The sequence below is a fragment of the Vombatus ursinus genome, unplaced genomic scaffold, assembly GCF_900497805.2.
Source record: "Vombatus ursinus unplaced genomic scaffold, bare-nosed wombat genome assembly UNPS02003292.1, whole genome shotgun sequence".
Lineage (NCBI taxonomy): Eukaryota > Metazoa > Chordata > Mammalia > Diprotodontia > Vombatidae > Vombatus > Vombatus ursinus.
The window spans coordinates 12,953,972-12,980,394 of record NW_020943070.1 but is presented as its reverse complement, the minus strand read 5'-3'; the positions used below and the strand labels follow the sequence as shown (position 1 = coordinate 12,980,394).

Below are 26,423 nucleotides of genomic sequence, written 5' to 3'. Positions count from 1 at the left end.
GACACCCATGTTTATTTTGTATCTTCTAATACTTCTACCTGTTGTCTCCCTCATTGTGATGTAAGCCCCTTGCAATGCAGAGTTTGCTTCACTCTTTGTACTTGCAAACTTAGCATTTAGCACAGTGCCTGACACATAGTAGACATTTAATAAATACTCGTTGATTGCCTGAGGGAACTGGAGGAAGTAGTTTCTTATACTCCAAAGAATGGTGAGGAGGATCTACATTTGCCATTAGAGGAGAATGGTCAGTAATTGCAGGTACTATTCACCGGTGATGGGGTCAGGTTGGTCAGCTCTTTAAAAGCTGCCTCTGGCATCGTACAGGTTGTCGGACACAAAAGCCTTAATGCAGTTTTAAGTACTATCAAAATTTAAACCTACTCTAAGACTTTTGGGCTACCATGTAATCCTCAATAGCAGTTTAAAACTGAACTAAGAATGGGAGGACACCCTGTGTTTTTCAAAATCATCAGGGACCAAGGACTCAGCTCTTACAAATCCAAAGTCAGAGAGGTATGTTGAGTCGTAGAAAGGCAGAGTTGGGAATGACACCGGAGGTCATTTAACCCAACCTCCATCCAAAGCATGAATCCCATCAGCAATAACACCTGCTTAAAGACTTCCAGGGACAGAAACCTCCTAAGACAGTGCATTCCATATGTGGCAGGCTTGCATTCCGTACGCGAGCTTCATAACAATATCAAATTTCAGTACAAATCCCTATCTCCAGCATTCTAATAGCTTCATGTCATATATTGCACCTTCTACATTATGGGTTCAAATTTGTCACATGCTAAAAACTGAATTTTTTTTCATTAATCCATTAATTTATTCCCCAATTATTTATTTTGCACCTACCATGTGTGTAGTATTGTAGGATAGCTATTGTTTTGTAGTTGGCTAGGATTCAGGTTGGGCAGATAAAAGAAAATTTAAGGATTGGTGAAAATAGTACCAAATTGGGATGTGAGTGTCTATGTCTTTGAAAGTTGTTCAAAAATATATCTTTGTAACTAATAGGTACAAAATTTTTAAGTTGAGCTATTTTGGCAGTTATATGTTTACAAATACAGTGTAGAAAATTCATGGTTTTAAAGAATATGTATGAGATTTGTTGTTGTTCGGTCATTCTCAATCGTGTCCAACTCTTTATGAGCCCATTTGGGGTTTTCTTGGCAAAGATATTGGAGTGGTTTGCCATTTCCTTCTCCAGCTCATTTTACAGATGAGGAAACTGAGGCAAACAGGATTAAGTGACTCGCTCAGGGTCACACAGCTAGTAAAGTCAGAGTCCAGATTTGAACTCAGGGAAATGAGTCTTCCTGACTTCAGGCCTGGCATTCTGTGCACTATGGCACCACCTAGCCATTCTTGTATGCATGAGAAGACAGTTCCGTTTGGAATCTCATACAAAACATCTGCCTGTTAGTTCTAATCATATGATGGAGATCTCACTACCCTCACGTGACAGCATGCCTAAATTGCCATTTTAGGGGTTGTTTTGTTTTGCTTGTATCAAGGTTAAGAAGCATCTTTTAAATGCTAAAAATGAACAGGTTCAAATATAAATGAATAACAAGTATCACATCTCCCACCAATCCTTTCACACCAAAGGTATTAACTAAAAGCAAAAGAAATCAACTTGGTTTTTCTTCTTTTCTCTCTCTACCTACCTGTGAAAGTTTGGGACAAAATAACCAATGTGAAGAAGAAGGAAAGAATCTGTATAAGCCACCAAATGTTAAATCACTACTTGAAATATCAAAACACTAGCAGTAACACTATGCACCCAGAGAGAGTTTAAACCAAAACCAAGTTTATGATCATTTATACATTACAAAGACACATGGTACACTTAAGGTGGACGGGGTTGTGGGAGAGGGATGACAAACCTTTTTTAAGCGCCTAATGTGTGCCAAGCACTACGCTTTACAAATATCATCTCATTTGAGCTTTAAGGGAAGCCCATGACTTGTATAAATTATTTATATTTGTTTATAAAGACAGAGGGACAGGTAAGGGGGGAGGAAAGAGGAGAAGGAGGGAAGGGGAAAAGGGAAAGGGAGATGGAAAGGAGGGAAGGAAAGAGAGAGAGAGAGAAAGAGAAAAAGAGAGAGAGAGAGAAAGAGAGAGAATAGGTGACCTTGGGTTCCTGACGTATATATCCAAAGAATATAATCTTCCTCTTATCCCACTGGAACTTTGAACTCTGCCCCCTGGAAGTACCTTAGGCTTTGATAAATGAGCTTTTTGCCTTATCTTGCCCAAACCAGGCTACCACACCATTTCCCTGCCTTTTCCAAATCATGCCTCCAAGTACTTACTCTGTGTCCTGCCTCCCCCCTGTCCCTCCACCCCCTCGCCAGTTCATTTAAGTCTCCCCTACCCCGAAAGTAAGCTCCCTTGAGGACAAAGATGGTCTTGTCATCTGTATCTTCTGTGGGTAGCATGGTACCTGGACAATAGTATGCCCTTAATTAATTATTTTTCATTCTTGATTCAAATTTTAACAATTACTGCCACAATGAGATGACTGACCTGACAGTGCACAGTGTCTCATCTAAGATTTAGTCTAGAGGTGGCAGCTAGGTAGTGAAGTGAATAGAGCACTGGCTCTGCAGTCAGGAGGACCTGAGTTCAAATCCGGCCTCAGACACTTGATACTTACTAGCTGTGTGACCCTGGGCAAGTCACTTAACCCCAACTGCCTCAACAAAACAAAAAAAGATTTCGTCTAGCCTTCTTGCCAGAAGATTTTATGCAGGGTTAGCATGGGAGCATAATGGATAAGGTGCTGCACTTGGGCTTAGTAAGATCTGAGTTCAACTCAGCTGTGTGGCTCTGGTCAGGTCATTTAACCTGAGTCAAACTCAGTTTCCTTATCTGGAAAATGGGTATGTTAGTAGCTCAGGACCTCATGGGGTTATTGGAAAAATCAAATGAAATAAGTTATATAAAAAGTGCTTTGCAAACCTTAAAAGCACTAATTAGGGGCTATTACTTTTGTTGTAATTATTATGTAACAAATGATGAAACATTTTTGGTCACAGCAACTCACAAAGACAATATACTAGATAATAAAGGGGTGGCAATTTACATTAGTGGAGGGAGTACCCACCCTGATGAAATCCCCAGTCCTTGAAGTATGTCAAGATGGTGTTGGTTTTGTGAATTGAGCACTGAGCTAGAAATAAAAACCTATAGTTTATTCTGAGATGGAATTGGGTTTGGCTTTATGACCTTAAATAAATCACATTTCTGAGTCAATTTCTTCATCTATAAAATGGAAGATAGTCTTTGCCAGCACATAAAGAATATAAATCATTTCTGATATGGCATAGAGGAAAGAGCACTGAACCTGGATCCAGGAAGACCTGAGGTGAAATCCTACCCTAGACACTTACTAATTGTGTGACCCCAGGCAAGTCACTTAAACCTCTCTGTGCCTCAGTTTCCTCTTCTGTGAAATGAAGACCTTCAGGATACCTTACATTTCTAAATCTATATTCGTATGAAAGGTCATAGCATAGAAAACAGCATCAAAAAGCAGAATCTGATTAATTTTGTTGCACACAACATGTAACAAAAAAAAGACAGTTATGGATTAAATTTTCAGGGGTTAGTCTTCAATTTTGCATTCCCCCATTAGATTATAAACTCCTTGAAGGCAGGGATTGTCTTTTGCTTCTTTTTGTGTCCCTTGCCTTTATCATAGTGCCTGGAATATAGTAAATGCTTCATAAATGTTTATTGATTGAATAATTGAAAGATTCTCTAGATCTCCTCTTTTGATCATCCATTCAACAAACATGTCTCAAAGGTCTATAATTTGCACATCACTTTCCTAGGTGCTAAAGGGACATTCACAGCTAAATAAGATGGGACCCTTACCTGAAGGAATTTGTAATACAACAAATTTCAGAGCAGTGTATACCGAACATTCCTGGAAGAAGTATTCTACTAAAAACAACCACTCATTCCTTGATTACCCCTTGCCACTGTGGCCCACCCAAGAAAGATGCTTCTCTATCACAAAAATCTTTCCTTTGCCACCCAAGAGACTTGTGCAGAAAGGGTCATCAATTCATTTCATTCGGCAACTTTTTGCTATTATTGTTCAGTCATTCAGTTGTGTCTGACTCTTCCTAACCTCATGGACCACAACATGATAGGACCATCTACTCTAGAGGCTCACCATCCAATGGCATGTCCTTCATCATCTCAATATTGTCCATGGGGTTTTCCTGGCAACAACATTGGAGTGGTTTGCCATTTCTTCCCTTATCCCATCCCAATCTTACTCCTTGTCTTTGGACAGAGGGCAACTCTCTCAAGTTCTGGTTTGCCCCCTTCTCCTGGAGACAAAGCTGTCAGCACCCTTCAGGGAACCTCACAGAGGCATAAGGCATATCTTACATTTGCCAAGAAGGAGGTAACTTTCAATAACTTCATGTTATCTTTTAAGGTCATCGCTCTGTGTAAGAGAGGAAAGAAAACAAAGCCACCTGGCATCCACCTCAATAGCTATCTCCTCTAACTTGGCATGGTCTGATTCACAATCTATAAATTGTAGATAAAACTGAAATTGAAAAAGCAATCCGTAGATAATACAAAACCAGTAGTTCATAAAACTGCCTGACTTTGGGGGAGAAAAGAAAATGCTTCAATATAGACTTGTACTTTTCATTATCGTTTCCCAGAAAATCCTTTAAAAAAAAAAAAGGCAGTAAGGCTAGGTATTCTAGCCTATCAGTCCTTAATCTGCACTTTCGCATTCTTTAGGTAGACCTCATCATTAATGAAACACATTCCAGTGTAAGGCCTACATCAAATACCTACATGTCTGCAGTTGAAGCCAAGGCAGAAATTGAGGCAGCAGGGTTTCCACAGACAAAAAAGTGGCAAATATAAAGGAAAAGGGAGTGATTGCTTGTTATATTTATCACCATAGCAAAGTGGAAAATAACATGAGTATGTGAATTGTCAACCCAAGGCTTTATTTTTCTAACAAAATATGGAATGTCACTTTGGCTTGAGCTGGACACAGAAAAGTCTGAAGACTTAGGGATGTATTCAGAGCCTTCTCACTTACAACTTTTGATTTAGCTGTAATAGTTGTATTTAACATTTTTGTTAATGAATTGAATAAAGGTATGGATGGAATATTCATCAAATTTGCAATGACACAGAGCTGAAAGAGGCAGCTAACACACAGGATGACAGTTAGGATCCACAAGGATTTTGACAGGCTAGAGCAGTCAATCAATAAACATTTATCAAGCACCTACTATATGCCGGGCACTACGCTAAACTAAGCATTGAGTTGAAACTAACAAAATGAATTTCAATAAGGCTAAATGTAAAATCATGCACTTGGGCATAAAAAATCAATTCCACTAGTACAAGACGGAGAAGGCATGACTAGAGAACAGTTCTTCTGTAAAACAACCTGAGGTTTTTAGCGGACTGCAAGCTCAATATGAGTTGGCAGTGTGGTGAAGCAGCACAAAAAGGCTAATACAGTCATACTTATTAAGTGGGACAAACCTTCCAGGAATAGGAGGGAGGCGAGAGTCCCACTATACTTTGTTTTGACCAGAACTCACTTTAAGTATTGTGTTTAGTTCTAGGCACCATGGTCTAAGAAGGATATTGATAAACCAGTGAATATCAAGAAAAGATCAATCAGCATGATAAAGGGCCTTGAGTCCGCATCAAATAAGTATAAGTTGAGGAAAATTGGCATTAGATTGTAAGTTCTTTGAGGGCAGGGGATGTCTTTTGCCTTTTGTTGAATCCCTAGTGCTTACCATGGTGCCTGGCACATAGTAGACATTTAACAAATATTTACTGATTGATTGATTGACTGAAATAGGCATGTTTAGCCTGGAGAAGAACAGAAAACTCAGGGGAGACATGCTAGTTACCTTCAAGCATTTGAAAGTCTGCTTTGTGGAGGACGGAATAGACTTTTTCTGTTTGACCCCAGAGACCAGAACTAAAAGCAGTGGGTCCAACTTGCAAAAAGACAAATTCATGTTTAGTATCAAGAAAAACTTCCTAAGAGTTAGAACAGTCCAAAAGTGAAATGGGCTGCCTAGACAGGTGGTGAGCTCCCCCTTTTTGGACAGTAGACTTTCAAACTTGTCAGGTATCATGTTATAGAGGGAATTCCTCTCATATATAGGTGGACCTAGATGGCCACTGAGGTCCCTTCCAGCTTTCAAATTCTGTGAATCTAGATGAGGACATGTAATGGAAGGAGGGGGTCCAGAACTTAGGTGTCCTCTGGATTCTCTAATGTCACCTCACATGATGCTGCAAGCCAGAGGTTGGTTCAGGATGCCCCTCTTGATAAGCTTTCCCCAGGCTCTCATTTGCCTCAAAAGCAACTAAATGATACAGTTTATAGAGCACTGAGTTTGAAGTCAGAAAGACCTGAGTTCAAATCCAGACTCAGACACTTACTAGCTGTATGACCCTAGGCAAGTCATTTCAATTCTGCCTGCCTCCATTTGCCCAACTGTAAAAAGCAGATAATAATTTCATTTATCTCACAGTGTTGTTGTGAGGATCAAATGAGATATTTTTACAGTGCCTTAGCACATAGTAGGTGCTTAATAAATGTTTTTCCCTTCACCTTCAAAGGTTTATTTATCTTATTTAGATCTAGAGGTATATAAATTATACTTTATGTTTATACATCCTCCTGCTTATTGGAAGCCTGTGTTTGCCTAGGGGATATGATTTTTATAGCAAACCTTTCTTGCTTATGAGAAATCCAAACAGGATATGGGTCCACCCCTCCAATGTTCCTTAACTTGTGCTGAAAGAGAATGTCTCTCATCTCTTTACAAAAGTCCGACTTTTTTTCCAAATCCCTATCCCCTCCAGCATTAATCACATAAATAATGAGATAGATGTCTACCAGGGTTTTTGTTTATCATCAAATAAATGTACATGCTGTAATGGTAGGAAGTATACCAGGTATGATGCAATTTTTTTATTTTTATGGAAGAATGAGTTGTCCATGTAGCGTGCCCTGCTTCCCCACAATGGGAATCCTTGGGAGATTGCGCCTCTTGTATGAGGGATAGGTAAAGATTTGCCTACTTCATATGCCCATGTAATTTACTTTGATACCCTATCCTAATTAAATGTTTTGCTATTTGGTTTATGGTTCATCTCTGGTTTCTTAGTAAAGAAGACACTAAATAAGAAGTCAAGGGGCAGCTAGGTGGTGCAGTGGATAGAGCACTGGCTCTGGAGTCAGAAGGACCTGAGTTCAAATCTGACCTCAGACACATAACACTTACTAGCTGTGTGACCTGGGCAAGTCACTTAACCCCATTGCCTAGCCAAAAAAAAAACCAAACAAACAAAACAAAACAAAAAATAAGTCAAGTAGTGTTTGTATAACTGTAGTTACTCATTACCTGTACTGTTTGTGTATATATATATATATATATATATAAAATATACATATACACATACATACATATATATGTACATTAATTACCTATGTGGTTCCTTGAACAACAAGGGGTGACAAATTGAGGGGGATGCTTGTTAAATAAATAAAGCATAAGGGACTCTTTTCTGATATTTTTCTTTCTAGACAGAATGAGGTCCATGCTCAACAAAAATTTCCTGGGGTTTCCATGGGAAACTTAAAATGGGAGACTTTTGACTCTATAAATTCCCTAAAGTAAATCAGAGGGAAATTTGAATGTGGTTAAGATTAAGTAAGTAACTAGAGACAGAAAGAGTCAGGGAGAAAGAAACAAAAGGTTTAGAATTAGAGTAAGAACAATGCTACCTCCAGCTGCTCCTAATTTTGTAGAAGTTTAGCCTTGATGATAAGGCACCCCAATGGATTTCACTGCTTTGAGTTTAAGTTGCTAAAAACACCCAAAACTCTTCCATTTCTTCATGTATTTCCAGTATTAATTTAATTTAGCCTGGCTGTGGCTTCTTGCTCAAATGACATTCAAACTCAGTTGGAGCAGGAATTCTGACCAGTGGGCTTCCCTAGGTTCACACTTAGAATCACAGAATGGACTTTTCAGGTCATCTAGTCATAGCATCAGCATTCAGAAGGACCTAATAGACCTCTAGTCTAACCCATAGAGGAGGTCATCTCTGACAAGTTGAAGGTCTCGAGAGATGAGGGGTTCATGTCTCCATATTCTGAGGAGGAAATCCATTCCATTCCTTATAGCTAAGATTGCTAGGGAGCTCTTTCTCATTCAATTACTTTTAGATTGAACTGAAATTTGCCTCTTTCTAACTCCCATGGTCCCTTGTTCTATTCTGTGGGCTCGTCAAAATAGGCTTAATTCCTTTTGCACATCCCCACCCCTCAAATATTTGCAGACCAGATTATGCCCACCACCATGCCCCAAGTTTTATTTTAGCTAGGCTAAACGTCTTTTCATGGATCTTCATTATAGCACGATTTTGAGTCCCCTCCCCAACCCTGAATGAATGTAGGCAACTAGGAGAAGCAATAGATGGAGCCTTAGATCTACGATCAAGAAGATCTGAGTTCAATTCCAACCTCAGACACTTACTAATGTATGATTCTGGGCACGTCATTCAACCTCTGTCTGCTTCAGTTTCTTCAACTGTAAAATGGGGATAATAACAGCACCTACCTTGTAAGGCTATGGTAAGGATCAAAAGAGATCATATTTATAAGGTACTTAGACCAGTGCCTGGCACATAATAGATGTTATAGAAATGCTTATTCCTTCCCTCTCCATCCCAGAGCAGTTTATAGGACCATAGATAGAAAGCTGGGAGGGACCTCAGTCATCAAATCCAACTGTTTCATTTTACAGATGAGGAAACTGAGGTCAAGACAATGAAATGACTGTAACTGATTATGAAGGATGCTTCTCGGGGAACTCCAAACTGCTATGATTTTATTGGGTTTTGCTTCTTTTTACAAATAGCAATACCCTTTAGCAATGCACTGACCAGCATCCATGTAGAAGAGTTGGTGCGAACCTACTAGAATTTTCCTCAGCTTTTTATTAGAGACCCAGGTTTTCTAATTCCAAGACAAGTGCTCCTTCCACCATGACACACCAGCTTTCATAAAAGTACATTTATTGGGACAGCTGGGTGGCCCAGTGAATAGAGTGCTGGCCCTAGAGTCAGGAGGACCTGAGTTCAAATTTGACCTCAGACACTTACTATCTGTGTGACCCTAGGCATGTCACTTAACTCCGATGGCCTCCAAAAAATAAAAAAGTATGTTTGTTTGTTGATAATTACCTTATCAATCATGAGGAAGTTCTCTAATTTCTCTCCATTTTCACATGTAATATCAGCAACTTTTCTGACTGCCCTGGGTAAGACCTCTTGTACCTCTTGGGCTACCATTCCTGTTTACAGAAAACAAAACAAAACATCAAATGTAATAACCCTTATGATCTTGAGAAGTGAATTCACTGAAATACATACAGAGCCAGGAGTATGTTAGAGCCAGTTTGTTAAATTTTCAGTCTGAGCACTAACACCTGGAAATCTGTAAATGCTACAAGTCAGGGCTTGATTTATTTTTGTTGATTGTCTGGTCTTAAGAAAGTAATGGAAAAAATGGTAATAATGCAGATTAAATTTTAAAATAGGTCACGTGCATTTTTTTTCAGTGAGCCACTGGTTAAACATTTACTGGAACATCCCTGTACAGAGCCCAAGGTGGGATAGAAAACAGCAATACAGATATTAAATTCTCTGAAAATAAATGGAAAGAAGAGTCTAACTCTTCTGAGATTTACTACCTCAATCTAAACTGAAACCTTTAAGTACAGTTGCCATTTCCTAGAGTGAAGGAGTGAGAGAGAGAGAGATACCACCAAGTGAGCACTGTTCCGTTTCTCAATGGATAGAAATGTAAACATTCTCATGTATATCCTTTGGATAGCTGATTCCCTTATCTCATTCTGCCTGCTCCAGCTGAAATGAAATAAGCCTGTCTTCCCCACAGGAAGAACCTAGAATAGCTGAAGCAAAAGGATAATAATAATAATGATAATAATAATTATTATTGCTATAGATAATATTTATATAGGATTTGAACTCATGGAGTCCTGAAGTCAGGAAGACTCATCTTCCTGAGTTCAAATCTGGCCTCAGATACTTTCTAGCTGTGTGACCCTGGGTAAGTAACTTAAACCTGCTTGCCTCAGTTTCCTCATCTGTAAAATGAACTGGAGAAGGAAATGGCAAACTACTCCAGTATCTGTGCCAAGAAAACCTCAGATGAGGTCACTAAAACGACTAAATGACAATGACATAAAGTGCCTACTATGAGGTAGGCCCTGCTAAGCACTTTACAATTAGTATCTCATTTGACCCTCACAACAACAATCCTCACAACGCTGTCATTCTCATTTTACAGATGAGGAAACTGAGGCAAATAAGGTTAAGTGATTCACCCAGGGTCAGGTCAAAGAGCTAGTAAGTGTCCGAGGCTGGATTTGAAGTCAAGTCTTCCTGACTCCAGGCCTAGCACTCTATCTACTGTACTCCTGGGAAAGAATTCCTCTCATCCTGTGAAAATCCACCCATGAAAGACTGGTAGGTGTGAACATTTTTAATGCTCTTACTCTGGCTGTTCCTAGTTGTGGGTTTATCATTCAGTAAGAGGATGGGCACTTTTCTCCATTTCCTTAGCCAGATGAATCTACCTATAATATAACTATAAAATGAAAGGATGAGATTCAATAGTCCTGAAAGTCCTTTCTAACCCTAAATCTATGATTCTCAGATCCTTTCATCCTTTCACTGCCCTGCTCTGAGACCTTTAGTGACCTTCTATTGCCTTGGTGGCATTTCTGAAATTCATTTAACCACAAAACATTTCCATGTTTAGTATACAAGGTGTCTCAAAAGTCTTAGTGCCATTTAAGCTTAACTATTTAGACTTACTATGAAATCTTTAGCTGCACTAAGACTTTTTCAGACACTCTATTTATTAACAGAAAAGTTGCTACAAAGATCTAGAGCTGAAAGGGACCTTAGTGGTCATCTATACCAACCCTTCATTTTACATATATGGAAGTTGAGTCCTAGAGGTCAAGTGGTTTCTCTGGGTAGAAAGTAACAAGCAGGAATGGAACCAAAATCTCTGGCTCCAAATCCAGGGCTCATGTCACTGTTTGATGCTGCTTCTGTTTTGAGAGAACCTAGAGACATAGTACACCTCAGGCTGAGGAATTATGAGATCATAGAACTAGCGGAGGAAGGAATTTCAGAGATTGTTTTGGGTATGAGATTCATCGTGGTATAGTGGAGAGACCACCATTAGAATCTCATCTCAGGCTCTTATTAGTGGAAATCCTGGGCATTTAGTAACCATGACCCCAGGCAAGTCCCTTAACCACTCTGGGCCTCAGTTTCCAGAGCAGGTTGGATTTTATGACTTATAAGATCTCTTCTAACTCGAGATCTTTACAGTTGCATGCTACAACTCCTTCCTTCTACAAATAAGGAAATTGAGGCCTGGGAGGTTAATTGATTTGCCCCAAATCACACAAATAGTAACATCCCAGGTGAAATTCAAACTCAGGACCTCTGACTCTTGCAGCACTCGCAGAAAAAGGGGGAGAAACTGAATTTATTTTCATATCATTCACAAAGCAAAACAGGTAATAAGTATTTTTGATATATGCATAACTGGATCAAGGAAATTTCTACAATGAGCCAGAGTGGCATGATCATGGAAAAGGGCTTTCTGTGGGAAAGAAGTGAGTAAATGACACAAAAATCCCTTTATAGAGATATAAGGTAGGGTAGCATCAGCTCACTTTCTCTTTCTCTAACTGAAAAATCTGTGTGAAGAAACAGGCATTCTTGAGCTGGAAAAGAGACTGGCCCAACTCCATCTTGACCTGGGATATAGTGCCACTTACCTGGGAGGAGGGAGGAGGGACAGAAAGAGGGGAGAGGAAGGAGGAATGAAGAGGAGAACTTAATCTGCTTCTCCTTTTATGTAATTATATTTCTCCTATTCTAATCTCATAATTTGTCCTTATGCAAAAAAAACAAACAAACAAAAAAACACTGGAATCCATTTACATCTGTAATCTCAATACTGTTGTTGCCACCATGATTTCTCCAGATTAGCATGGCACCACCCACTTCCCCACTGATCAGCTTGACTACAACATAGTTCACAAAAACACTGGCAGAATTTTCAAATTAAAAAGCCATTGTTTCTGGGAGAAATTTGGAGGTGTTAAGACAGTTTTTCCATATCCGTTCTCTCTTCCATTCAATCTTGGGCCCAAATCATTGTTCATTTACAGCATTTATCCAAGATACATCCTGATGGATGAGGTCATCTAGCTAACTATATATATATATATCATAGTCTGGTCAATAAGTATTCTTCATTCACTAGGCTTTTTCTATGTGCATAATCTTGGCCAGCCTTACCCAAGACTTGATATACGAACTGAAAATACAACCTGAAGTACCGGAATTATGGCTCTTCAGATTTCCAGTATACCATCACTGAGCCTCTAATGGACATTTTATAACCTGATAAAAATGTCTTCACAATGACAGATTTTTCAAAAAATCTACCACCTATCATCAAGGTTAGATTGGTTCATATCCCCTATCAGAGAAATGCCACCAACATTACAGTAAGGTGAATTAATTCACAGTCTACTTTAATCCCTAGCACTGCTACCCTTCTTTAGACTGAAGAAGTATAACCACCAGAGTATAAGTCCACCTCTATATAGGTCCCCTCCCTCCTGTTCCTACCTACCCTCCAAAGTCTCATACTGCCTTAGAACATACAGTTCAAAGATATATCAGCCATCACTCCCTACTCACAGTGAAAGCATGAAAGTAAAAAGAGCAGACCTTGAAACAGTTTTTCTTCCTCTAGATTTACAAGTAAAAAGGAAACCTCCACTCAAAAACTCCATGTGTCCTATGTGTGGTTTGAACTGAATCCAATGAAATTCTTAACTCTTCCCATTCCAGATCCTTGTGTATTTCTCAAAGCACAGAATGACACATCAGGATATCTACAACCACCATAGAACAGAAATCTAAAAAAAGAATGGAGTCAAAGCCAAAAAGACTGGAAAAAGTAGAATGAAGAAGGGATAGAGGGAGAAAGAAACTTAGCTGAGTACCTGTTTGATGAATATTGTTTATTCCCATTGCCGATGCAAATTCTGGTTTGTAGTCATATTCAACAATTCTCATTCTGTTTATTCTTTGGAGCTGTTCATTTGTGTCAACCTAATTTAAGTGAAACAGAACATGAGTTTTCATATGTTAAGGTATTTCCTATTCAAATCAACACTGTGGGCTGTCTGGGAAGCATAAAAGAGTTGGTATATAAATTATTCCTTCTAGAGTCCCAATTTTTTTTAAATTACTTTACCCTTAGATTTGTTATACTTCAGAAGAAGTCATCTCAAGGGTTCATGTTAGTGACTTCCATTTATTGATCCAACTCTTCACCAGGTATGAGGTTCAACTTCCAATGTCAAAGAGCAAAAATCCTACTTATTCCTTACCCATGGCTCTTATTTTATAACTCTTTTCTTTGAACTTGGTCTTCACCCAAAGAAGAAAATAGGTTGCTAACTTTAAGGAGAGTGGTCTTAAGCCCCTGTAAAGTTGTAGGGCACCATTTGCAAATAAACATATCTACTTGGCCCAGATAGCACTTGGACAATGCTTTTACTACTCAAATGAATTAGTGATCTCATCAACATGGTAGTTCCTTCAAGGGATATAAATTACAAACCATCCATCCGCCCATTCTGAGCAACCACTGTCATGTGATCTCAAAAGTTCATCCGAAGGGAGCCACCCAACATGCTTGGGGCCTTCCTTGATTTTTCTTGACATCCAGAGTTTGCCAGTGGAGCATACAAACTGCTGTCAGTTATTCCTTGCTCTTACCATGTAACCAAAACCTCTCTTTTTTTACTCATGTATTTCTTTGACAGTGTCATTTACTGCAGTTCTCATAATTCCTTGTCTGTGATATATTACAGTCTACTCATACCCATAATGCACCTTTCTTGTGCCCTCTGATGATACTCAATTTTAATGTTCCATGACTCAGTCCTTCAAAAATACTGATAGAATATCAACATAAAAAAGTCATTCTTTGAGGGAGGAATTTGGGGTCATTAAGAGAATTTTGCTTTTTCCCAAAGACAATCCAACCTTCTCTTCTTCTGTTTAATTTTGGACCCAATTTATTTATTTGCAACATTTATCCAAGATACATGCTGACAGATGAATTCTATAGGTTTTTAGCTAACTGTATATCACAATATTCAATAGGCATTCTTCATCCACTTGGTTTTTCCTGTATGAATAATCTTGGCCAATACAATCCAAAACATTATATGCAAACTAAAAATACAATCCATAGTACCAGAATCATATCTTTTTTCTAACCTGGTAAAAATGTCTTCTTAATGATAGCTTAACAAAAAAAATAACCCATCATCTATCATCAAAGTTGGATCAGTTCACTGCCCCATTCATCTAGCTCAACTCCCTCTTCCTCCATAAAGCCTTCATAGAGCATTCCATTCCATAATGATCTCTCCCACTCCATCAAACTTGGGCCTTCTTATCTGCAACCTTCACTTGACATCGAAGCGTTACGGTGACAGAATATACCTGGCCACTTCAAGAAAGGTGAAACTGAAGGGCGCAAACAGGCCCAGTTTAGACACCAAGCTGAACCCATGAGTTCACCATCAGAGCTAAATATTTCCTGGGTAGCCCTAGTTTGCCTTTGACCCAGTTCTGCTTCCTAATTTATTTCCATCCCTTGCTTTCTTTCTTGATCCTTGGCTCGTGGCATGAATACCCTGTGTATACCTTACTTGTCTAAACAGACTTCAATCTTTCTTATCTCCATGTAGCATCAGTATAGGATGGGACTTGGAGCTAGAGAAGGTATGCTAGCTCTTCACTATGTCTACAAACCTCATTTTCTAGTGATTTGATTTCAAAGATTTCAGCTACATAGGTTTCATCACTTTAGTTTCTTGGATGTGAATGCTGAAACTGAGCCAGTCTGAAGACAGAGTTCTATCATCATAATCTATCATGCAGAAAGCTCCTTTGGTGACTTTCTACAATGCTTCCTGGACCATCTTGAGTGATGGGAGAGCTGTCAGATTAAGGCAGGAACCTACAGGCATTCATTTTGGGTGTTGTGTGTTAACTTCTTAAGTAAATTCACTTTTTTTTCATTTTTCAACTTTTTTGCAGCAGCTTATCCAAAAGCCAGTTAGTCTTGAACCTTAGTAATCAAACCTCCTTAAAAAGTGAACCATTTACATCGTTCTCACATGTTCAGCCTTCCAGAGCATGTAGAAGGTTATAGCTCCTTTATGTAATTGGGGGGAAAGAAAACAAGCCCAAAACCAGTTACAGGATTGTAGATTTAGCACCAAGAGGGATGGTAGAGATGAACTAATCTAACCCCCTCAATCTACAAATAAAGAAACTAAGGCCCAGAGAAATTAAGTGGTGTGCCCAAAGCTCAGGTAAGAAATATCAGGATTCTGGAAAGAACATTGCTTTTGGAGTCAGGACCTGGGTTTAAAACTTGCCTTTGCCACTTACAACTAACAGAGAAATACTCAGCAAGTCCCTTACCCTCTGTGAGACTCAGTTTCCTGATCTGCAAAGTTAAGGGGTTGTATTAGATGGCTTCTGAGGTCTCTCTTCCAATACTAAATCTATGGTTCCATGATGCTATGAAGTGAATCCAGGGAATTTGACTCCAAACCCAGCATTTTTTCCCATATCCATCATCACTGTAGTCCAGAGCACTTACTAAGTATTTCTCCAGGTAGGCACTAGAATTTAAAAGTGAATCCTAATTACATGGCTTCTAGGGCATGTATAAATAATCAAGCACTAAATAAATTAAACAATATGTAATATATTGTTTATATATGTGATATAGTATTTATTTACACAAACATTATATTGTTATATACATACATAAACAATATACTTCATGTATTGTTGGTTCATGAATATGACACAAATGTACATACTGCATATACAAACATGTTTTATGCAAATAACATAGATATATGTATTACATATATATTGTGTATATATATGCAATATCTATACAATGCATGTATGATTATAAATAAGTATAAAATGTATATCTATATGACACCTATGCACATGTGTGTATAACATTATGTATATATAATACATACATATGTTTGTGAACCAAATAATGATGGTGGTGAGGGAGGGGAGCACAAGAGTTTGCTTGTCTAGATAGGATAGGATTGGATGGAAATCACCATTTATTTGAGAAAAGCTTCTTGGAGGAGGTTTGCCAAGTTCTAGGTTTGATGGCACATAAAGGGGGAGTTTTCTGGACAGGGATACAGAAATAACTTAATAAGACTGTGGTAGCTGAAGGTCAATTTTAAAATGAAGAAGTCAGTTCTGCCATCTCAGAGGAGAAAGCAATGAGGAAGGAGAATGGGGAAAGGGAAGGTAAGTTGAGGTGGGGGTGGTAAGAAGTAAAAACAGGGTCACAGGGGAAAATAATGAGTGTGAAAAGACCAGGCATAGCCCGGTAGACTTTAAATTATAATCACAACTCCCTACATTTATGTGAAAAGTGTTGATCAGGGGAGATTTCCCAGTCAACTTGACTAGCTTACAGAGGAGAACCTTTGTTTAGGACTTCTTAGACAGTCATTCAGCATGCAATTATTAAGCACTTACTATGTCTTGAGAGCTTTGCAAAGTCCTGAAGATGCAAAGAAAGGCAAAAGCAGCCCCTGGTCTTAGGGAATTTACATTCCAATGGGGAATCCAGCATATCGATAAATAGGTACATATAAGATACATAAAGAGGAGAAGGAAGATAACCAGAGAGGGCAATTCCAGCTTTGACAGTTGGAAAAGCTTCCTACAGAATGTGCCATTTCAGCTACATCTCTGAAGGAAGCCAGGGATTTTGAGAAGAGAAGGAGAACAATCCAGGTGTGTGAGGACTGAGATGGGAAATGGCGGAGACCTTTCACTGAATTATAGAGGATGTGGAGGGAAGTAAAGTGTAAGAAGACTGGATTGTGAAGAGCTTTAAATAGGCCAAGCAACTGACTTTATATTTGATCTTTGAGGTGATAGGGACACACTGTGGTCTCTTGAGTTTGGGAATGAAATGCTTAGACCTACACTTTAGGAATATCACTTTAGCAGCTACAGGGAAAATGCATTAGAGTAAGGGGAGACTTGAAGCAGGGAGACCAAATATACAGCTTTTGCAATAAACTGGGTGAGAGACAATAAGGGTCTGAACTAAGAAGACAGCTGTGAGAATGGTAAGAAGAGAGCCAGATATGAGAACTGCTATGGAGATAGAAAGGATGAGATTTGGCAACAGATTAGATATGAGGATGACCAGGAGTGAGGAGTTGAGGGGCAGCTAGGTGGCACAGTGAATAGAGCACTGCCCCTGGAGTCAGGAGGACCTGTGAGAGTGGTAGGGACTCACTAGAACGTCAGAGAGTTGTCCTACTGATGTCTCCAAATTCAGTTCCCTTCCAAGGGGAGTTAATAGGCTGGCATGAGTGCTTTATGTGTTTTCAATGAATACCTTTTCCCATATGCATTTTTATAGGGTGATATAAAGGCTAGTCTCTAACTGATGTGTGTGTTTATGGACACACACACACACCCGTATCACGGTTCGGTTGTTTCAGTCATGTCTGACTCTTCATGATCCCATTTGTAGTTTTCTTGGCAAAAATACTGGAGTGGTTTGCCATTTCCTTCTCCAGTTCACTTTACAGATGAGGAAACTGAGCTAAGGACTAAGTGACTTCTCCAGGGTCACACAGGAGTAAGTTTCCGAGACCAGATTTGAACTGAGGAAGATGAGTCTTCCTGACTGCTAGTCAGGCGCTCTATCCAGTATACCACCTAGCTGCCCTTCACACACATGCACACATACACACACACATGTGTTTATATGTATATGTACATATATATAACACATATACCTATACACATACATATACAGAAATATATATGTATATGTGTATAGGTATATGTATACATATACGTGTATGTATATAAAACCTTTAGTGCCTGTAAAGGAGCCAGGACCTTGTTACCATAGTTGTGGAAACCTAGACATCAGCATATTTGGAGTTTTCCCAGAGAAAACTTACAGTAAAGTCAAGTGGTGGGGAAGAGAGAGACAATGAACCAGAGAGAAACTTACTCTTTTAGGTCAGGTCCTAAGGTCAAACCCAGTTAGTGTGATGTGAACACAGAACTTAGAGGACCTGGGCCATGGATTTCACTTTTATATTACTCTTAACTTTTCATAGCTCTTTCACATTCACTATCTAATTTAATCATCAAAACTACTCTATGAGATATGAAGGTCAGATATTATTCCCATTTTACAACTGAGAAAACTGAGGCCCCAAGAAGACAAGTGGCAGACTTGAAGGATTAGTTAGTTGATAGCAGAGACAGGTGTCCTGACTTGCATCTAGACCGAGGCCCTTTCCATTAGATTATATCATCTCTTATGCTGTTGTGAGAATCTTAGTCTTAGATTCTAGACCGGCTGGTGAATCTGCCACGTGTGGCCCTCTACGTCCTCAAGTGTGGCCCTACAATCAAAGGCCACACTTGAGGATGTAGAGGGCCACACGTGGCCTAGAGGTCACAGGTTCCCCAACCTTGTCCCCAACCTTGGCATAATCAAGGTATGGATTCTACAAGGGCTAAATAAAGATGGCTGATGTACAGATGACGAGGCAACATGGTGTATATGTGTATATGTATATGTGTAGATATATACATATATGTGTATGTATGTACGCATGCATACATGTGTGCATATGTGTAGAGAGAGAGAATTTTGAACTTGGAACCAAGAAGAGCCAGGTCTTCTGACTCTTAACTAGCCATATGACCATGGGTAAATCACTTTAACTCACTGATCCTTAGTTTCCTCATCTGTAAAATGGGCATAATGATACTCATAATGCCTACCTCACAAGGCCCAAATGAGACAATATATATAAAGTGCTTTGCCAACTTTCAATGGAACCAGCTTGAACAGACTCACAAAAGCCAATTGTTAAATTTTTAGGGTGAGCACTTGTACCTTGGAAATTGGCAAATGCTACAAATCAGAGCTTGGTTTATTGTTTTGTTGATTGCCTAGACGTAAGACAGTGATGGAGAAAATGTTAATAATTCAGATTAATCTTAAAATGTAATCATGCAGACATGGCGGGGGCGGGGAACCAGTTGTTAAGCACTTACTAGAATGCTAGCATTCCCCTGAATATAAATGTTAGTTGTCATTTTTTGAGGTATATTTGGGTTTGGGAAATGTACATAACAACAACAATAATAACAATATTTCACATGTATATTGTGCTTTAAGGTTAATGAAAACGTGTTACATACAACATTTTTTGATCGTCATAACAATCCTATGAAGTAGATACTAATTTTATTCCTATTTTGCATACTAAGGAACTAAGGATCAGGGAGTTTAAGCTTAAGACAGGTGGCATAGTGGATACAGCACTGGGCCTACAGTCAGGGAGACCTGAGTTCAAATCCAGCCTTGGACACTAACTAGCTGTGTGCCTTGGGGCAAATCTAATTAACCTCTGTTTGCCTCAGTTTCCTCATCTGTAAAATGGGGACAATAACAGTACCTACCTCCCAGGGTTGTTGTGAGAATCAAATGAGGCAATAATCATAGATTACTTAGCACAGTACCTGGCACATAGTATATGCTGGCTATCATTATCATTATTATTAAGTGACATGCGCAGGGTCATTTAGTAAATGTCTGAGATAGAATTTGAGCCCAGGCTTTCCTGACTTTCATCTGTTATGCCTCTACCTCACCCCTCCCACTCACCTGTAGCCCTCTCAAAAATCCTAGACTTGAGCACGGTCAGTGACCTGCCCAAAGTAATTCAGAAGTTTCTTCCTGGAGAAGTTCTCTGCTACAGTCTCACTGTCACTGCCATTCAAACCAGAGGCAGAGTCCTTGTTTACACCAAAATGGGACAAGCTTTCAGATTTTCAACACAGATGCCTCTCCATTCCCCAGCACTTAACTGTTTTTAAACAGCGTATTCTTCTCAAGCCAACGTTCAGAACAAAAAGGCATTGAGTTGAAAGAGGCTTTCTGCAGTGTGAGTGTTGGGGTCTTGGTGACCCAGCAGCCTTTGCTGACATGTCAGTGAAGGTGCCCTGACCCCACGTCAGCGCTCACCTCTTGAATATTCTGCTTTACCCGACTGTCAGATGGATGCATGACTGTTCCCATCACTTTCACATTGCCACAGACAACCAGGGCTTCATCAGGAGCGTCTGTGTTAATTCCTACTCGTCCGTGACAGATAACAGATTCTGGGACGTGTCCTCGCTGCCATAACACGTCACTGTCATTCTCAAATTGCCCGGGGTTAGATGCCTGGGAAAAAATCGCAGTCTGAGATAAAGCAGTAAATGATACATTTTATTTCTTAGATCAAAGGAAGAGAAAACATTTCCTTTCGTTTCTACAAATAAATAGTCTGCCTTGGTGCTCCTGAACTGTCCAAAAGGTGCCGAGACCCTGGGGTCAGCAGGGGAATGGTTTCTGGTTTCACCAGAAACCCTCTCTACTCTCTTAGTTTTCTATGCTTTGAACATGTCTGAGGGGTCTAAGTCTATTAAACGTTAGATGGGAAGGAAGAATAGGAAAAAAAAGAAAAATAAAAAGCAATTTTCTGCAGAAGAGCAACAATAATGATTTCAATTTAAAGATAATGCCAGAATTTGGGAATTGTAAAAACAAACAAAAAAAGCAATAAAATTTTATCTGAAAAAAAACCCAGCAAGTTGGAGATGTAAAAAAAATAACTCTTACGTATACAGCATCTTACCCCTTTACCTGCATTGCCTCATTCGTAAATGACGTACAAATATTTAATACTTAGTGTCTCTCAAATTTTTTTCTTTTCATGTTACTTATGTGGAGAATGGAAGAGTATTGAGACATCAAGACAATTTTACCTCCTTCCCGATTTTACCAAGGGCTGGGAAAGTCAGATGAATGTTCCAGGGTAATCACCATTTATTGAATGCTTACTATGAGCCAGATACTGCAGCAGCTGTTAATAATACAAGACAAAAATAGAACAATCCCTGACCTCAAGGAGCTTATATTCTACTAGGGGGAAAGCCGTGCATATCCAGATAACTACATATAAAATATACAGAATAAATACAAAAATAATTTGGAGGGGCACAGAAAACACTAATAGTTAAAGAGATAAAGGCAGGCCTCATCTAGTAGTTGTGACCTGAAGCCAGAGATTCTAAGAGGCAGGAATGAGGAGAAAGAGTGTCCCAGGCACAGAAGACAGCCTATACAAAAACCTAAAGGCAGGAATGAGTAAATGAATGGATGGATAGATGGATGAGGAGATCGAATATTATATGCAAAGCTAGGAAATACGTCAGTTTAACTGGGCCACAAAATGTGTGAGGGGGATTTAAGATCAGTCCAGAAAAAAAAAAAGTTGGAGCCAGATTTCAAAGAGTTTTAAAAGCCAAAAGAATTTGCATTTTATTTTAAAAGCAATAGAAAGCCACTGAAGTTTCTTCAGGGAGATTAGATCTGCACTTTAGGAATATTACATTTTTGGCTATGTGGAGGATGAATTGTAAAGGAGAGAAACCAGGGACAGAGAAGCCAATTAGGAGATGATTATAATATTCTCAGCAAGAGCTAATGAGGGCAAAAAGCAGGATGATAGCCAAGCGAATAGAAAGAAGGGACCAGAGAGAAGTTCCAGGGTAAGGAGGGTGTAAGACCTCTCTGGGCCTCAGTTTCCCCATCTGTAAAATGAAGAGGTTGAACCAAGTCATCCCTAAGGTCCCTTTCTAGCTGTAGAATTATGATTCTAGGTAGACTTGATAGGATCATAAATTTGTTGTTTGTCCTTTGTTTTAGAAGAGAAGCAATGACATCACAAAGGTGGTGACTTAGGGGTAAATTGGATTTAAGTGAGGCAGAGTTGTGCAAAGTCATCAGCCTCACCTTCTCCTCCACAGTCATCAGAGTCCAGCGGCAAGACATACGCCAAGACAACTGGCGATGGGCCAGTATGTAGTAGGTGACCTGGGCTTTTCTAAATTAACATCTTTTCCCAAGTCTCAGTTTGTCTGAGGCAACACCCTTTCAGTGACTAAGAGCTGGGTAAGAATTAAATTTAGAGCTGGAAGAAACCTTGGAGGTGCATTTTACAAGTGAGGAAACTGAGTTGCAGAGAAGTCAAGTGACTTGTTCCTGGTCACACAACTAGGAAATGTCAAAAGCTGGATCTGAACCCAGGTCTTGCTGACTACAAATCCCACACTCTCTTCATGACCCCAAATTCTTCTCAGGTTGGTAATTGATTGAACATGGGGATGACCAAAAGTGACAAATCTAAGATGACTCTCAGGTGGTGAACCTGAGTGACTTGTATTGGCCAATGATGAATAATGTTACCCACCTCCTGACAGATGGGTGATTGACTAATGTAAAGAATGAGACATAACATTTTTGGACATGTCCAATATGGGAATTTATTTTGCTTTCCTATGCTTATTTGTTACAAGAGTTTTGTTTTTCTTTTTGAGAGGGGGAGGTTGGAAGGAGGATAAAATTAATGTTTGATAGCTGTAAAATATTTTAAAGAATAAAAGGAATCTAAAAGGAAGCAAAGAAAAGATGGACAGCTTTCAATATAATGCACAGTATTTAATATATAGGCTTTCTTGAAATGAAAAGTTATTGCCATATATTTTGAATCCTCTCCTACGTTCTGCTGTGCATATGATTTTTTTCTCATTTTATATTTAAGTATACAATGTTCCTTTTTCTTTTCTTATTATGTATTTAAGTTTTAGTATTTATCTAAAATAATTTTTAAAAAAAAGAATAAAAGGGAAAAATATAAAGTTAAAAAAATTTTTTCTTCTTAAATAAAATTACATGCACTCTATAAAGCAGCAATTTGTACTTGATCTCACCCTCTTGGTGTTTTTAACTATTTATAGGATGTCATAAAATTCAATTCAACAAACATTTATAAAGCTTCTCTTCTATGTAACACACTATGCTGGATACACTTTGGGGAATAAAATAAAAACTGTCCCTATTCTTAAGGAGCTTACCTTCTGAATTTTTTCAGACAAATTCTTGGACAACCATTTATTTTATGACCGTCAATAATTATAGTATCGCCACATAGCACTTTTAGCTAAGTGTGTGTTGCAGGGACTATAGGTTGGGTTAACAAACAACAAAGACTCAAATCTAAAAAGTCACCCGCAGCTTGAGACTTCCTCAGTTGTTTTCTGTTCACACCTATTAAATGGGACAGCGGAATTTCAGAAGTTCAGTGCTGTTAAGGTTTCTGGAAAGAGCCAGACATCTTCAGTTTCCTGTCATCCTCCCACTGCTTCTCATCTTGATTTGCCAGAAAGGCTGGTCTTTGAATGGCAAAGACAGCCGGGGTGAAAAGTAGCCACTTGGTGAAGGTGTCTTTGTTCAAGTTCATTTAAACAAAGAGTTTTTTTGCTGGTGTGTTCAGGATCCAGGTAGGGCAGATGAATGGTAAATAGGATTCAGTGAGAAGTCTAAGGTCCCTGCCCACTCCTGCAAACACTCAAGTCATATCCAAAGGCATATGATGCAAACTAGGCCTGGGTATTTGCTATATCCTGTGCGTAATGAGATATCTCAAGAAAACACAATAAAACAATGACACTTTTTCTTTTGTTTTTCAAATGAGATTGGGGTAATTATCAAGTTGGTAACTTGTAACCAGTATAATAGATATAAATAGATCTGATTTGTAGGAAACATTCCAACAAACCTACTTTGTCACATCAGATGCATCTAAAAAGCTTATTTCTATTCAAATCACATTTACAAAAGGCCATAGATATCTTTGGGATTCCAGACTTGAGTTTCCTAAGGAGATAGCCTCATCCATAATAGAAAATAGTATTCTTTCCAAGACATATAAACTACATTTTCTTCTGCGGGATCATTAATGAAATATTCAGAAGCATCTTTTTAAAGTACAACCACAGATTGGAATTAAGACAGAGAATTCCTATACAACACAATTAATGTTGCTTACTATATAGAACTTCAAAATAAATGATTGAAAATCCTTATCTATAATTCAATAAATTGAATAAACATGTATGAAATGCCTCCTATGAGCCAGACACTGTGCTAAGCTCTGGGGAAACAAAAAGAGACCAAAGACAGACCCTGCCCTCCAAGAGGGGTGGCATTAGGTGACCTCTGAGAGCCCTTTCAGCTCTAAACTTAAGACCCTATGATCCCATAAAATCCATTTTTCCTTATGTACCCTTAGGAAAGTCACTTCACGAGGCAGAACATTGTGCACAGTAACAGCAAGAGTCTACCAATGATCAACTGTGACTTGGCAACTGCTCAATTCAATGAACCGAGACAATCCCGAAGGATTCATGATGAAAAATGCCATCCATCTCCAGAGGGAGAACTAATGAACTCTGAATACAGATTGAAGCATATTGTTTTTCACCTTATTTTTCTTGCAACATGGCTAATATAGAAATATGTTTTGCATGACTTCACCTGTATAATGGGTATCATATTGCTTGCCTTCTCAATAAGTGGAGGAGAGGCTGGAGGGAGGAAGAGAATTTAGAACTCAAAATTTTTAAAAACAAATGTTAAAAAATAAAGAGACATAAAATAAAGAGACATATAAAATAAAGAGACATATAAAATAAAGGGATCAGGGCACACACAAAAAAGGAAAGTCACCACTTCTCTAAGATGGTGACCTTCTCTAAAATCATCTTTTCTAAGGATGCTAGGATAACATCCTTATTTTATAGGATAAAGGGTAAGAGAATATCCTTTTTATAATATCATATTTCATACAATCTAAAGATTTTTAAAAAGGTTACGACTCCCAATGTCATTTCTTGTTCTGTGATCCAATGACAATTTTCCCCTATTTGCCCATAAAGGTTATCAATATGAGACATTAATAGAAAATATGTATAGCGTTTACAGGTTTACAAGTTGGGCACCCAATGGAGTGACTACTCCCAGGTTCTAGGATTCTTGGTGGTCTGGGTTCCTACTCCATAGCTCATGAGTCCCCACTGCTAAATTTATCTTTAATAGCCAGCTCGTATACACAATTAACTCAAAACAAAGACATTTAATCCAGATTGCATAGTAAGAATAGTAGCAATAAAACATTCCTTCTTTAAACCTGGGGTGTACTCTCCCATAAATAAACACAATATCTGTGGGAAGGGTGGAAATAAGCTTAGAAGACAATGGTTGTGAAGCACATTATGAGCTCTTTGAGGGTAGGGACTGTCTTTTGCCTTTCATTTTATCCCCAGAGCTTAGCATAGTGCCTGGCACACGGCAGGCACTAAACAAATGCTTATAGAATATTGGCTGACACACAGAGCGGACACAGGCAGGTTGCTCTGTGGCTAGGCTGGCCTTGCTCCCCATGATACAAAGCACTTCTGCTGGACAGATCACTCGCAGGGCACCTGAGCTTGCTACTCACTAAGCAACTCTAGACTTTCCACCATCACCAAGTTCAAGTTCAGATACAATCCTTACCTGGAATACCATTGAGCTCTTTCAGAAAGAACAAGGACTCTTCCCCTAAGATTGCTAAAAACAAGGATGCCCGTCAATCGGGGGATAGATGAACAAGTTGTGGTATATGATTGTGATGGAATACTACTGTGCTGTAAGAAACGGTGAGCTCGATGATCTTGGAAAAACATGGAGAGACTTGCATGAAATAATGAAGAGCAAAATGAACAGAACCAAAAGAATATTGTATACAGTAACGCAACGTTGTTTTAAGAACGAACTTTGCACTGGCCCTGGAGTCAAGGGGACCTGAATTCAAATCCAGCCTCAGACACTTGACACTTACTACCTGTGTGACCCTGGGCAAGTCACTCAACCCCATTGCCTAGCCAAAACAAAAAAAGAACGACTTTGAGCAAATAAGTTATTTTGACTATTATAAATACCCAAATTAACTATAAAGGATCTATGAAGAAAGAAGCTATATATATATATATATATATATATATATATATCCAGAGAAAGAACTGATAAAGAGAAGTATGTATAGAATAATTTTACATATATATGTATATATATATACATATATATAAATGTATCTAATGGTAGCCATCTCTAGGTCAAGGGGAGGGGAAGGAAGAAAATAAAGAAATTTGCAGGATGACTATTATATATTCAGAAGGAATAGCAAGTTGCACATAATAGA

General features: G+C 38.8%; 1 protein-coding gene across 1 annotated transcript in view; it reads right to left on the bottom strand.

The window, feature by feature from the left end:
* The window catches only part of MYRFL (myelin regulatory factor like), a 147,324-nt gene that overhangs the window by 63,369 nt on the left and 57,532 nt on the right, over positions 1–26,423 (bottom strand). The window contains 3 exon segments of the mRNA XM_027872047.1: positions 9,286–9,395; positions 13,170–13,278; positions 20,321–20,521. Of these exon segments, the coding sequence (XP_027727848.1) occupies positions 9,286–9,395; positions 13,170–13,278; positions 20,321–20,521 (420 nt within the window).